This window comes from Strix aluco, chromosome 14 (genome assembly GCF_031877795.1).
Source record: "Strix aluco isolate bStrAlu1 chromosome 14, bStrAlu1.hap1, whole genome shotgun sequence".
In the NCBI taxonomy this organism is placed as follows: Eukaryota; Metazoa; Chordata; class Aves; order Strigiformes; family Strigidae; genus Strix; species Strix aluco.
Genome location: NC_133944.1, coordinates 2,751,890 through 2,767,141, shown reverse-complemented (window position 1 = coordinate 2,767,141; position 15,252 = coordinate 2,751,890). Strand labels below are relative to the sequence as shown.

At 52.5% G+C, this 15,252-nt stretch overlaps 1 protein-coding gene across 1 annotated transcript in view; it reads left to right on the top strand.

Moving 5' to 3' along the window:
* JPH3 (junctophilin 3) overlaps nt 1-15,252 on the top strand; it is a 58,446-nt gene that overhangs the window by 30,400 nt on the left and 12,794 nt on the right. The window contains exons 3-4 of the mRNA XM_074840103.1: nt 7,847-7,971; nt 13,281-14,200. Coding sequence (XP_074696204.1) covers nt 7,847-7,971; nt 13,281-14,200 — 1,045 coding nt within the window. The remainder of the gene's footprint in view (nt 1-7,846; nt 7,972-13,280; nt 14,201-15,252) is intronic.

Sequence of the window (15,252 nt, the reverse complement as noted above, 5' to 3'; positions counted from 1 at the left end):
ATTATCTCGTGAGCTGTAAATAACATCGCTGGGCAGCTTGCGCATTGTCTCCAGTGCAAAAGACCCATCAGCTTTGCCCTTGCTGGGGGGCAAAAAATTAAAAGGAAGGAAGCCCATCAGGAGGGAAATGCACAGGTCTGCTTGTTTTGTGTGTCCCTTGGCCAGAGAGAGATGCAGGCAGCATCCTGGCTAACGGTGGCACGTGTGCCTTTGGGTACCAGCTCCACCTGGCCCAGCCCTTTGAAGCCGATGGGATTTGATTTTCTTGTGCAAGGGCTGGCATTTTGTTGTTTAGCAATAACAGGGATAAAAATAAAGAAATCTGAGCAGCTCCATGACTGGTTTGGGATGATGGCAATAGGGCGAGCTGGAGAGGATCGTGACATTACAGCCCGTCGGCCGCTCTCATCCTTCTCTGCCAGGAAGGAGCCAGCTCCGGGTCCTGGGGGATGCACAGGGATGGGAACAGCTGAGACGGTCACAATTCAGTTCGCTGCCAGCTGTGGTTTGGGCCATGTTTCTCCCAGGATTTTAGGGATGTGACATTTGATTGTGGCCCATCCCTGTCCCCCAAGTCACTGTGACTTTGTACCATTACATGTTGTGAATTCAGTTCTCCAGCAAAACTCGTTTTGGCAAGGCACGAGACAGAAGGGCACAGCCTGGGATATTTTTTCCCCTTACTCAGATTTAAAAAACGGTATTTCTAGTGCAAAATGGCAAGTGACACCTTGGTGGATTCGCTCTCCATTTGTAAGCTCCAAAAATATAAAGGTAGAGGAGAACCTGGCAGAGGTGCCTGGAGCAAAAAGCTAAATAGGAACTGGCTCCATCCCCGTTTCCATGAATTTTGAAGACCCTGTGCACGAAGTGCCCCGACTGGGACATGGGCGCCTGCTCTCCCCAGGGTCTCCCTGCTGGCTTGGGGATGGTTTCCCCACATAACGTTACATTTCCTGGTGTAAAACCACAGGGAAACTCAGATATGGGCTTTTAACCACAACATTTTCCACACTTCTCTGTGTTTCACTTTCTTGGGCAGTAACAAACACATGCATCAAGGGTTTTTTTTCAGGATGAAGGAGTTTGACTATTTTTTTTTTTTTTAATTCAGAACTTTTCTCATGAAATGTGACTTTCAGGGCAATTTTTTCAGAGCCTGCAATAACCATTCCCTCTGCCCCGTGCCATCCCAGCCATCCCTAACGCTTCTCTCTTGCTGTCTCACTGATGGGAGGTCTCCTGCTCGTTGCTCTCCACCAGTACACAGTGCTCAGGCAGGGGTGGTCCATCCTCCCATCCCAAAATCTCCATCCAGAGCTGGGAAGTCTGGCAGCGAACATGGGGGGAAGCCAGACTTTCTCTTTGCTATGCACAGCACCTGCTTTCTGTCTGGCTGCAAAGAGCCAGAGCAGACGTTTTTGGCTGCATTACGTCATGTCAGAGGTCACATTAGCTGCTTTTTTCTCTTGATTAAGAATTCCAATGATGGGGGGGGTGGGGGAAAAAGCAGACGGAGGAAACGGGCAAGGCAAATATGCTTGTGATAAGCAGGTAAATGGGAATTTATGCATGGATAGCTAATTGGTGTGTCTAATATTCCACCCCCTGAGTACTGGCACTGTATTACTGCCTTCACAAATCACTCAAGGCAAGCCTAGTGCAATAACAACCAAGCCAGGAGAGCTGTGAAAAGAGTCAAGCTGGAATTAAGAGTGGGTTTTATCGGGGCAATAAATGCCAGATAGGGAAAATAACAAACAGGTTGTTAATTGCTGCCATCTCCCCGCTCCCTGAAGGAAACGTCTAGACAGAGCCTGGCCCTGGGTCGTGCCTACCCCGGCCCTTGCAGTCAGGTTATTGCGTCGGTCTTTTGGGGCCAGGGAGGGGCTGGATGTGGGATGCTGTGTGCGACGAAGGCTGCCGAGGGCCAAAGGGAGGCCGGCCGGGCGCTGCAGCTCTCCCCAGCTCTGCCCTAAATCAGAGATGCTCCCGCAGAGGTAGAAGCCAGACAGTCTGCAGCAGCTATTAATAATTCAGTCCCAGTTTGTCCCATCGAGAGCATGAAGACCAGCCAAGCCTCCCCTCCTCGCAGGCAGGGTTTGAGATACTGCCCTGAGCAGGCACAGCCTCTTTCCACCTCCCCGTCCCTCCCCGGTGCTGGTCGCAGCTATCGATCCCACGTCGGTGGGGTTGAGAGCTGGAAAGGCCTCTCCTTGGCGGCGGGGTACGGAGCGATCGGATAGCCTTGGGAGAGGTTGCATCAGCGCTCCCCCTCTCCCAGGGCTCTGGGGTTTGGTTACCAGCATCGATCACTTGGGGACTTTTGCTTTGTGTTTCTTGGTGCATCTCGGCTTGATGCAATTAGGGCCGGATCCTGCACTCCACTGAGCTGGTGGGAGTGTAAAATAAGCCCTGGCGAGTCAAAGCAGTTGGGGGGCTCCTGCTCATGCAAGCCTGGTTCTTGCACATGGAGTGTTTGGACTGAAAAGTTCCTTTTCCTCGCCTCGTCTGGCCATTCCTTCCCAGGACAACATGCACCAACACTTCCCTGTGCACCCCTGAGCCACCCCAGCTGCTTTTCAAGTGCAAAACAGAGCTGGGGTTGAAGGGGAGAGCAAAGTATCGAGCCTTAAATACCCTGCAAACCTGCTAACACTCCCTCTAAATTTTTCCTGAAGTCTTTTCTTGCAGCTAGTGTATGTTTTAATTGAATTTTGCCATTTGAAAAATACATGAACCTCTGTAATGGAGGGAGAAAACATTCCTCCTATAGGAAGATAAAGATTCCTTTAAAAAAAAGGCAAAAAGCTGCCTGATTGCATATTGACCTGCGAGACAAAGTGAATCTGATGGAGCCAGCCTGGCCCCTTAGGAGAACTTGAGGCTGTTATTATGTCCCAGGATGAGCTCACTGGCTGGTTAACTCCATCCTCACCACTGGTGAGTGCCTACGAGCCAGCAGCGCTCACCTGCTGAAGTGAAGCCTTTGGTGAAGTTGTCACATGGCGGGTTTGCACGTTTTCCATGAAAATATAGACTGTGGGGTTTTCTCCTTTTATATGGTAGTTTAAAAAGCTGCACAGAAGAAGGCTTTAATAACAGTTTTAATACTTTTCTTTTGATCTCAGCTTTCTTACTTCATTTCTAAGCTCTGAACAGTTAGATCAGTCTGTCCATCACTGCAGCCCCTCCATCTGAACTAAGCAAATGCAAAACAAGGGGGAGAAGACAGTGAACTCCTTTGTAGTTACCAGGAGCTTGATTTTTTTTGAGCTCCCTTGCAAAAGGGTTGATTTGCAGGTATGCAAACACAGTAGAAAAGATTAAACCCTAATAGTCCTGTCTAAATCAGCTCTGTACCGAGCAAAGGGTTTAGGGGTTGTTGCAATCTCGTGTGTGCTCCTGGCAAGGAGTTGGGACTCTCTGGAGAGCTCAGGAGAGGTTTCCATCAGCTCTCGGCATGGGATGGAGGAGAGCTGGGGGTCTCCATCCCTGCAGCAGGTTCCTGACAAACATGATCAATAAACCAGCATTTTTGTACTTCCCTGTCAAGCCTAAATCCCATTGAACAAGGGATCCCTTGGCTGAGCTTTTCATTCACGGGGACATCGGAGAAGCAAGGAGTTTGTTTGCAAAAGAACAGAAATCCCTCAGCAAAAGCTGCCATGGGAATTTTGGAAAATAGACCTTCTTTTCCAGAAATCTTGCCCATATGATGCTTTTTCACATTTAAACCGTGAATAATGTGGATTTCCCTCTGCGTCCAGCACACATATTCCTTGGACTCAGGACATACTTTTGCTCAAAGAGTCTGTTACCTATTTTTATCGAAGAGGAGCCTGTTTCTCATACAGGAATGCAAGAAAAGAAGGGGACAAGGATGGTGAGTCCCTCATCTGGTTCCAGCTCACCCTTTGCCCTACCACTGCGCTCAGGGAAAGTCGGATGAAGGTGGAGGACTCAGAAATGAAACAGGTTTCCTGTGGCACTGAGTGCCATCCCTGCAATTACAGGCATCGTGCTTACGACACCCAAGCAGACCCATCTCCATTCAGAAATGGTTCTGGTGAGCTGTAAACTTGCTCTAATTTCCAGCCTAATTTTTAAGCAGTTTGTTCCAGGTGTTCTCCTGACAAAGCGGCCCATTAACCTAAACACCACTCAAGTCTTGCCTGGTTTTAATTTTGCTTCATTTCTTCCTGAGACCATCAGGTGCCACTGATTTTACTGAAAGTTCACCCTTTTTTGGCTAAACCGGCCCCAAGCATCGGATTTGCAGCAGAAGCTCCTTGCACATATAAAGCTGGGCCAGAGTCGCTGTTGGCATTCCTAAAAAGCCAAGTTCTTACTTTCAAATGAGTTTATTCCAGCTTCTTATAGATTAGTTGGAGCTGATAAACTTGGCATTACGACCCACTCGCAGGTATTATCCCTTGTCCTGTCAGTCCTGGCCAAATCACAAGAGATCTGCAAAGATTTACAGAAATCTGTTTGGTTGTGATTTTTCCCTGCCTCCTGCCAGCTCTTCTTGCCAGTTTGACCACTTGCCCGGTCATCCTCCGAGAAGAGTGAGTCAGCTTGGCAAAAAATTAATAAATAAAATATCCCAAGCCAGTGTGGACTCCCTGCCCTGACCCAAACCAGACCCTCGGGTCTCAAGAGCTGTAAACCACCCCCGCTATCACCCGTCTGTCTCTTCCCATCCTTGTTGAAACACCCTCCCCCAGTTCAGCTTGGACGGTGAAGTGCACTAAAATGCGATTTAGAGGTTATAACCATCCTCCAAAGTCCCTCTGCGCTTGGGTGTGCTGATGTTGAGAGCTCCAGGCCTCTCCATCACCCTGGGGTGCGTCGCTCCTTCTCCCCCACTCATCCATTGATGGCAGGAGAAACCCAGATGAGCACCTTCCACAGACGTGCAACTTTTTAATCAGCGCAAATAAGATGAGAGGGGCACTGAGCTCTTGCAAACAAGAGCTTTTCTCCAGTGGGCTCGTTACGGGATGGAGGACACCACAGGAGGTAATGAAGGAGCGATGCAAGAGGATCTGTTTAATTCCTCCCACCCCTGAGCATCCCCAGCCTCCTCCTCCAGCTGTGATGAATCCATGGGGAAGGATCCAGCCTTATTTTGACTGAGGTTTCCAGGATGGCATCTCTGTCTGGGAAAGATTTATGGCAGGAGGAGGAGAGTGATTAGATTGGGCCCCATCTATGTGTCGTGGAGAAAGACCTGCTTTACAAGGAAATAAACTCAAGCAATTAACCGGGGAATTAAGATTTAGCGCACGCTACGAGCAGCAGGCATGTATAAAGGAGACAGCTGTTAAATTTAGTATGTGACAAAGTCATGCGAACACTAACTGGATTACTTGCATTTATTTGGGAATACTTATGTATTTTATTATGCAATGTATAGATCACCATAATTCTGCTTTTCACTCCGACGGCACCTCTCCTCCGAGCATCTTAGAGAGCATTACAAACAATTAAGCCTGCCTGTGCCTCTGCGCAGCGCTCGACACTATATCCGCTTTGTGGGTATTGAGTATATTTTAGATTGGAGATGGCTTAATTAATGTGATTGATTTTTAACTCTTTCTGGGCCAAAGCCCCTAGTTGCCACTCTTCCTGGTGTGATCGTGGAGTCTATGGGGATGAATGAGTCTAGAAGTCGCTGGAGTGAGTTTTCCAGGGATGGAAATCCATCCATCCATCCCCTAGGGATGGTGATTTTGACCCATTTTGGTAAAAAAAAGGGGGGGGGGATGAATGCTGGGGAGGAGAGCATGGCTTGGGTGGTGGCTCCACATATGCTCTTGCAGCGTCACCTCCCGCTCCGCAGCCACCTTTGTGTGTCCCCAGGAGCCTTGGAAGTGGCACAAGCTGCTTTTCAGCACTTCCAGCCTCCTTCCCTGGCAAGGAGTGACAGATAACTGCCTCCAGTTGCATCTCCAGGGAAGAGTTTAGGGAGGCAGCGTGTAATCCTGCCTGCTGAGTTTGGTCCAGACACTCTCAGACGTTATTAATCCTTTGTATCAGGCCAGCAGGGACCGGCAGCCTGCTCTATAAATGCGCTGCAGAATGGGAGGGACAGTCCCGTCCCTGAACAGTTTTCAGTCTGAGGAGATGGCAGAGGGATAGACGGATGGAGGATCTTCGGGAGCTGACATCCAGACCACTGAGAAGCTCCTGTGGAAGATGCCAGCTGTTTTAACAACCTCAGAGAGGCAGCATCTTAATTTTAAGCCTCCTGTGGCACCATCCTTGGCACTGAGGTGGTTTAATCGGCGGGTCTGACACCTCAGCCTTTCCCACCGACCACGTTTGTGCCAAAAACGGGAGCAGTTTGCACCTCCTCTCCCAGCAGTTTGCTGCAGCTCCTGCTTGGAGCATCCCTGTTCCTCCTAAAAGAGCTGAACTGGGATGCCTGCCAGGGGATGGGGCTGTAACATGCTTGTCCACTCCTCCAACCCTGCATGAGTGTTGAGCAGAGTGAGTGCTGGACCTGGAGGGGGTAAAAAAAACATTTAAACCCAATTTTTGGTTGTGTCGGTCATGGAGGACTTGTGGGACCTGCAACAGCATCACCACAGCCCCTCCACCACCGTTGATAGCTCCGGAAGAACAGGTCATATCCGCTCCCTCGGTTACACCAAAGCAGCCAATTTATATAAATAAAGCACTTATTAGGGCAAAGACAACTTGTCAACACTTGAAAACAAGTGACAGGTCGGCTCCGGGAGCAGCGACCAGGCGTCTCGCCCGGGCTCAAAGAGGTGGCAGCACACAGACGCACGCACACCCGGTTTTATATCCCCAGCTTGTGCTGCACGAAGCAACGCCAGGCACATTACTAGCCCTATTTTCCATTTATAGGAGCCTGTCAGAAATGGCACTCCTCTCCGAGCAGATGTCGAAAAATTAGAGGGAATTCAGAGAGCGGCAGGAAAAAAAATGATTAAAGGAGATGGAGGGCCTGATTTTGGAGGGAAAAGAAATCAGCTGAGCTATTTATAACGCTGCCTGCACCAGGGTGGGTAGGAACAGGCGTTTTTTTAAAGTGCCTCGATAGCTCAGCTAAGGGGAAGGGGCCAACCAGCCTCTGAAGGATGCTCGCAGGAGCGCTGCAGAGGGGCTGTGTAAGAGGGTGTAAATCCTGAGCGATGGGATGAAATACCATCAAACACGAGTGTCTGGGGAATGGCTGGTAACGGGTGAGTGCAGGGGACAGTCACTCATCCAGAGTGAAAAAAAAAAATGCCCTGATAAAGATATGTTAAGGGGTGGTAGAGGCGGTACCGATGGCAAGCCCCCGCTCCTACCTCTGCTCTCGGTGACAAACCGCGCTTGTATTTACATCCAGCGTTTTACGCAAAACGTGGTGGCGGGGGTGGAAATCCTCACTTTTTCATCCAAAAGCAAATGTTTTTGGTTAAAAAAAAAACCCACCGCCTTGAAACTCAGGCCTTCAGCCCCAGAGGCTCGCGGGAGATGCACGTAGAGGTTGCTGCAGCCATCTGCCAGGCTGGGGTCCCCCACTGAGAGATGGAGGGGACCAGCCTGCTTCGGGGTGATGCACCCCGCCGGGGGAACAAAGCATCCTGCCCCTATTTCCAAATTTCCTGGGTGATTTGCAGATTGAGAAGCAGTTCACAAAGGTGTTGTCGATGTAACATCACCCGTTCCCCAGTGAGCCCCAGGTCCCGGTGGTGACTCCTCCGTCGCAGCCAAAGGGGGTCGGAGCGAAGGGGTTTCGTGGGGGTAATTTGGGTTTTTCTGTCCCTTGGTCTGCTGAGGGAAGCTGCCTAACATGGGCCTTGTCTCTGTGGTTGCCTTGCAGGACCTCTCACTCCAGGGCCAAGGCGGAGGCGGCTGTGACGGCGGCGCAGAAAGCTCAGGAGGAAGCGCGGATCGCCAGGATCACTGCCAAAGAGTTTTCGCCTTCCTTCCAGCACAGGGAAAATGGTCAGTGCGTGCCACCGTGCCGGCCGGCTCCGCGGCCATGGCTTTCACCCTGTGCTGCTCTCTGCCCAGCTCAGCCCTGTAGAGACCCAAAACCCCCAAAAATGAGCCCTGTGTGGAGGCTTGGTCTGTTCCTGCTGCTCCCGGTCCTCATCGGGACGCTTGGGCTGGGAAACCGCCCCGTAACACCAGTTTTCGGGGGTTTTAGCACAAGGCTTTCAATATTCAACACTTCCACCCTGTGCAGTCCTGTCATTACAGGGATCTCCTCTTTTCACACCAAAACACCCCCATTTTTATAAGTCGTAGTCCTTGATGGTTGCACATAAAAAAACCAAGAGCTCTGAAAGCAAAATGGAAACATAAATGATCCCTGAGGCGGTCACTGATTTTACACCCTTGGCTTTTATGGTTCCTGATTTCTTTTAAACACTTGGGCTTGCAGAGCGGGGGGCTGCACGGGTTTGTACCCAAACCTTTCCTTGGGTGTGCAAATCAGTGTGCAAAGGAGTCGGGGAAATGCGCATTTGAGGTTTTCCTGGTGGTTCTTCCTTCCCTCCATCATCTTCAACGTTTCTGGCCAGTTTGTCCAAATTTTTGCTTGTTGACAAGAGGCTGAGGCTCAGCAAAGGCTTGGGGAAGAGGAAGCTGGAGTGAAGCCATGGTCGGTCAGGGGTCTGCAGCCAGCGGGTGCACGAGGAGGATTCACCCCACGAAGGCTGCGCCTATCCGGGGCTGCTGCGAGTGGGAGTGGAAAGCTCCAAGTCCCCACAGCAATAATTAACATAGTAATTAATATATGTGAATGGTTTTATTCAAAAGTTTTCCTGCACCGAACCCTCATTAGGAGGCGTCTATCATTATTTTCTCCCCTTCCAGCTCTCTGACTGAAGATTACTCATTCGGCTTAATTGCTCCAGGGGCTGGTGCTGGTGACTCATGTCGGTGCCAGTCCCTGAGGCCGGGGAAAAGGGATTTTTGCGTCTTTTGGACCAGCCAGCCCATGCACGAGTCCTCACTTAACTGCAGCAGGGATGCCGCGGGGGTGGCCGAGGGCACCCCACGGCTCGGCAGGGATGAGCAGTGATGAGCCAGACGGGCTTTGAGGTCTGGCTCCAGCCCTGACCCTGCCGGGGCCGTGGCCGTGCGCGTAGCAAACCCCCATCCGAGACATGGCCACGTGTGGACGGGCATTTTGGGGGGCACAGCATGCAGAGCCCCTCACAGCCGAGCTCTCTGCTCACTGGAAGAAGGCGCAGCCCTGTTCAAACACCCCTCGGCTTTTCTCCTGCAGAGGCCCAATTTGTATATCAGAGATCTGAGCTTTTTTGCAGGGCTGCGTGGTCCCAGGGGCTTCTTCAGCCCTGAGATATTCCTCATCTCCATTTCCTCTTGCCAAGAGACTTTGCTGTTTTAAATCACCTCTTGAAAAGATATTTTTAGGTAATGCATTTTTTACTAGCTTCTAGACAGGGACATGGTGCTTGACTTGTGTTGGGGCTTGTGTTTCTGGTGCTCGTCTGGGTGGGTTGTGTGTGAGTGAAGTGGGGGGGGGAGGTGGGGGGGGAAGGAATTTCCACTTAGAGCGCATTAAAAAACAAACACACCATCAAGATGTGCCGGGAAACCTGGGAGCACCCGTGGACCAAGTCAGGCAGATAATAGCTGCACCACCCTGCAGACCCCAGAACCTTGAGCTGCAAATAGCCAGGGGGGGCTGGGGGGAGCTGTGGCAGGGATGGGGGGAGCTTCACAGCGTTGCAGGGGCTCTACGTGCCCACCATGCATGGTGCTGCAGGTGCTGGTCCCCTTGCACGGTGTCGGGGGGGCTGGATGTCCCCACCGTGTAAGGTGTTGTGGGTGTCACCCACCTTCACAGCATCGCAGGGGGTTTCGTGCCCCCTTCAGGGCACCCTGGCCCACACCATCCCTGCCCCGATTTGAACAGACACAGACTCCAGACCTGCAGACACTCGTTCCAGCAACCCCAGACACGCCACAGCAGTGCCACAAGGCCTTTACCTGGAAAAAACAAAAATATCTCTGCTCAGCACCCTGCATCACCCTCTCCCCTGTGGTTTTCCACCTCTGTCTGCTGTGGGGATCTTCCACATCCCCACCACGCTTGCTGCGGTCGTGCCTCCCCAGTTCGTGGCTGCCAGCGGGGTCAGCCCGTGGGCTGGACAGTGCCAGTGAAGTGACTCCCCCAAGGTGACAACAGTGTGTTGGTGGCAGAGGCAGGAGCTCAGCACCACTCCCGAATCCCGTACATGGGTCCTCAGGGGCATGGCAGTGCCCGGGGACACGTGCTTGGCTTTGAAGACGCCGTGGCTGGGCACGGCTGCCTCAATCCTGCTGGAAATCCAGATTTGGTGCTCCACATCCTCCTTCGCGCTCTCACAACCGTTCTTCCAGGAACATCACGTGCTCCGCGACTAATTTTAGCTCAGAATAATTGTTGCACATCCTCGGGTGTTGAAAGCCAGCAAGACAGCACCATGCATCTGTCGAGTTCCTCTGCAAGGAAATGCCTGCATCCCCGCGGGGCTCCAGGGCTGGAGGGGTGGCTGTGCCCCAGCATTGCTGGCCCCTGCTCCTCCACAAGCCCCAGCCAGGGACTGCAAAACTCCAGGAATTAACCCATGGAGAGACAGAATTAGTTCAGCTCGTTCAGGTGTGGGTGGGGAAGATTTAGGACAAGAGGGTGGTCCCTGGTGTGCGTCTCCTGGGTGAGGATGCTGGAGCATCCCTGGACTTTCTTGCCTCCGTCACGGGGCTCGGGGAATGAGGGGAGATTGGGGTTGGGGCTCAGGTGCAGGAGCAGAGGGTGTAGTGAGGCTGGTTGTGCCATTGGAGATCAGCTTTGGGGCCACTGGGGCTGGTGGGAAGCTTTCAAGTCCCTGGAACTCTGGCAAGAGCCCTGGAGACCTGAACTGGGGAAAATCAGTCAAAGCCTGAGACACACAGGGACACCCCGAGTCTCGGGTGAGCCTGTTTCAATAGCTGGCTTTGCAGCTTTCTCACATGAAGCCGTTTGTTCTGTCCCTGCCTCAGTTTCCCATCTGTGATATTGGAGGGTGGCTGGAATGGGAACATCTCAACAACAGCCACAAAATCAGTCTGTATTTTTCCCCAGAGACGGTTATTCTGCATGAAAACGGAGGGGGTGAACTCCACTTTTCTCCTTCATCACAATTTCCCACCAGTACGAGGGTTGCTCAAGGGCCCCAGATAAATCCCAGGAGGTTCAGTCTCCCACAGACAAACAGGGACACAGGGAATGAGCTAAACCAAACTATCTGAGTATTGTCCCAAAACACAAACAGATTTTTCTGTGGCAAACAATAAAAAAAAAATCGACAGTCATTAGGAGACAATTTCCGACAGAGAAATTGCTTCAGTAGGACATTTCCAAGCAGCCTTGTTACTATTTACCTCCCCTGCAAGTGCTTCGATGGGGACATCCGTCCCCACGCTCCCGGCATCCCCCACACATATCCAGACCACGGCACAGCGGGACGCGGGGACGGCTGCAGGCGAAGGCATGTCCCGGCGGCAGCAGCTCCCCAAGAAGATGCGATAGAGAAAATTACTCAGCAGAAGTGAAGAGATTAGAGCAGGCGCTTCAGAGCATTTATTTTTAAACCCTGGTAAGAAATTGAGTTCTTCCTTTTTGAGACTCATTTCTCGTCTAGCCATAGCAATTGCAATTAGATGCATTTCAGAGGCATTAGGCAGTTAATATATTTATTGAATTATTCACATAATGTAGCATGGCTTTAGCTGGGAACAACTATGCCTTGAGAGGGTAAAATGAGAATTAACCACCGTTAGCTTGCACCCCCTTGAAATAACGTGCTGTTTCATCAATGATTGATAAGTTGCGTTTTTTTCTAAATGTCCAGAGAAGCGACATGTTTCTTGCCAGCTGGTCACCTCCAGCAGAAGACACTCAGCCACCCTTGAAGTCCCTGTCCCCAGGTCCCTGTCCCCAGGGAGACATGGTCTGGGGTGTCTCTGGGCTCAAGGGGAGCGAAGTGCGTTCAGCATGGTAAAGATAAGATGATCTTATCTTTAAAGATACGGTGTATTTTGTACTCATGTAGCCCTAAACTTGCTCCTTTGCTCCTGCCTAGACGTGTGAGGCACAACCACCCGTGTGCTCCCCGTCACGTCGAGCAAGGGGGGACTGAGTGGGGAAATGTCCACACCCTCCTTGCCTGCATGGGGCAGGAAAGCTGTTTGATATGTGTTTTGTGGGGTTTATTCTTAATGAGAAGCTTGCCCATCTGCCCAGATGGGACCATCTCCCTGCGCAAGCTTCAAGGTGAGATTCCCCTTCCGAAGCCATACATCTGCAAAGCTGACGTGTTCCCCATCCAGGGAGGGGGGTGAAGGCTGTCAGCACCGAGCAGGGCACGGGGTGACCCCAGCAGCACCCCGCAGGGCGCAGGGTGAGCCACGGGCTGCCGCTGGCTGCAGCTCAGATTTCCCCTCTCATGCTCGCGAACTGGGAACTGATGGGCAAAGGTGGTCAGATAGATCCCCAAAAAACGGTGGGGCAGGAACGGTGCCATGGAGCAACGCGGGCTGCTTTGGAGCGGGGCTGCGAGCTGCTGCATCCCTGCAACCTGTTGGGGAAAGGCAGAACGCAGGCAGGGCCCTGGCGCCCGCTCCCTGCCTGCACAGGGCTCCCAGCAGCTCTACATCATAAGTGGCTTCCCCGCATCGCCGGGGCTGCAAAACTCTTGCAAGTCTTTTTATCTGTAATACAGACACACGCTCCTCCACGCACGTCCCCAAGCGCGCAGGGTGCCCACCGGCAGCAGGGGTGGCGAGAACTGCGGGTGCTAAAGGAGCAGCCACCCTTGAGCCTGTTTGAATCCACTGGAGATGAGAGCCACGGTGGTGCCAGGTGGCTTCTAAAAGGGCTGGTAGTCCGTGGGTTAACAGCAGCGGAGAAACACAACCTGAGTGCAGAATGCCTCGGTCTTGACAACACCGGTAGCTGATGCCAAAGCATTTTCCGTGCCGGGCTGCAGCCGCTCGCACTGCGCTGCTCTGCAGCTGCTGGGGGTGATAGTAGGTTTGGTGTAAAACCAGCGATGTCTTTTCTCTGGGTCTAGTCGCAGAAGCTGTTTATTGTGCCACGCTGCTGCTGTCCTGATCTTGCCCCACGGTTCCCCTGCCGTCCAACGCTCTCGGCCCTATTCTTTGACATGAAAAACCCGGTGGGCGCCCGCAGAATAGAAATAATCCTGTTGCATTTCTCTCTCTCCCTCTCTCTTTTCTTTTAACGACTACACAAAAAGGGCTCGAATGCCAGAGACCGAAGCGCCAGAACTCGAGCGATGACATTGAGGTCCTCTCCACCGGGACACCTCTCCAACAAGAGAGCCCCGAGCTGTACCGCAAAGGGACCACCCCGTCCGACCTGACTCCCGATGACAGCCCGCTGCAGAGCTTCCCTGCCAGTCCCTCCTCCACGCCGCCCCTGGGTCCTTCCTGCAGGAACAAGAGCGCTCACTTCTCCAGGCAGGTCTCGGTGGACGAAGAGAGGGGTGGGGAGATCCAGATGTTGCTGGAGGGACGTGGCGGGGATTACTTGCGACCCAACAGCTGGAGCGAAGAGAAGGTCGGTGGGACTCGCAGCGTGAGAAGCGGGACACTGCGCAGCGGCCAGCTGGGCTCAGCCTCCGTCCCTGAAGACTACAGAGGTCGGAGCGGAGGACACAAACATTCGGCCTCCAACCACAAGCAAAGAGAGAGGTGGACAGATTCCCCAGCCACGGTTTCATGGACTTCCCACCACAGGTCCCACAACCACAGCTCAGGGAGCTCCAAACTGCTTGAGCTAGATGAGGAGAAGATGAGCAATTACGAGATGGAGATGAAGCCCCTCATGAGGATGGATTCTTATATGCAAGAGATTCACACCCAAAAAAGACACTATAGCAAAGGGGGTCCCTGCAGGAGCATGGCTGATGACCACCGCGGGGAAGACCGGGGCTTCGGGGTTCAAAGACTGAGGTCTAAGTCCCAGAACAAAGAGAATTTCAGGCCAGCTTCCTCTGCCGAGCCCACAGTGCAGAAACTGGAAAACCTGAGATTCGGGGACAAAGCTGAACCTCGGCTACTAAGGTGGGACTTAACCTTCTCCCCGCCACAGAAATCTTTACCTGTTGCACTAGAATCTGAAGAGGACAATGGGGATGCGCTCAAATCCAGTACGGTAAGTAGGCAAAATTCTGTGTTGAAATCTGGCTGAGAGACCCGGTGCAGAGCTGTTGTGGTGCTGCAGTGAGGCAGAAAGCGAAAACCCCGAATTATCGTGGGTTTGTGCCTTGAATCCCCCTCCTCCCTTCTCCTATCCTGCATAATAGCGTGTGCTGGAAGTCAGTGTGGGGTTTTCTCTGCAAACTCTTGGTGGGAGCAGCAGATTTTTCACTGGGGGATGCGAGCAGCAAGTTTGAGTTTGTTTTGCAACCCAGCCCCGGGGCCAGCAATAAAAATACGTTATCGCTGGGATTTTGAGCATTCACCGGGTGGAAAAGCTGCAGGAGTAGGCAAGGTGTTGGTGATGCTTCCTTGTGGTTAGGTTGTGGCAAGAGAACATCATGCTGGCCCAAGAGCGTGGCAGAACCCTGTTGTGATACCAGTCCTGGTAGCTGGTCTCCACCTGCACTGGCTCTCCATCACTCTGCTGCTTTGTGGTGGCACTGAGGTGGTGGCCTTGGCACCATGTCACACTGGGGGCCTGGCCCAGGTGGAGGAGGGAGCCATGGTCAGGGAGCAGGGGACATTGCAAAGGGGTGGCCTTCCCGAGCTGACCGCTGCTCAGGTTTTCCTGCACCGATCTGCACGACACGATACCGCTCATGTTTTTTGGTGTGTAGTTGCTGCAGAGCCAGGAGGGGCTACCAGCCCCTCAGTGGAGGGATACAATGCAAAAAGGGTCTCGGCAAACTGCAGACAAGAAGATGCAATTCAGGAAGGATACCTGGGCAGGGAAAGCCACGGGCAAGTACAGCGAGGGTAGTGGGCTAGCCAGGAGCTTGGCAGAGCAGGGTGATACTGCGGACTACAGCCAAACATCTACTGTGAGGAGCACAAGCACGCTTTCTAAGCAGGAGCATAGCTTGTAGGACTTGGAGGATAACCCCTTGTGAGACATCCAGTCCTGGGCTCCTCGTTTGGGAGAGACAAGGACACGTTGGGCATTAACAACTGGCTGCAGGGAAGAGCTGGAGGTGTTCAGGCTGGAGAAGAGGAGACGGAGCGATC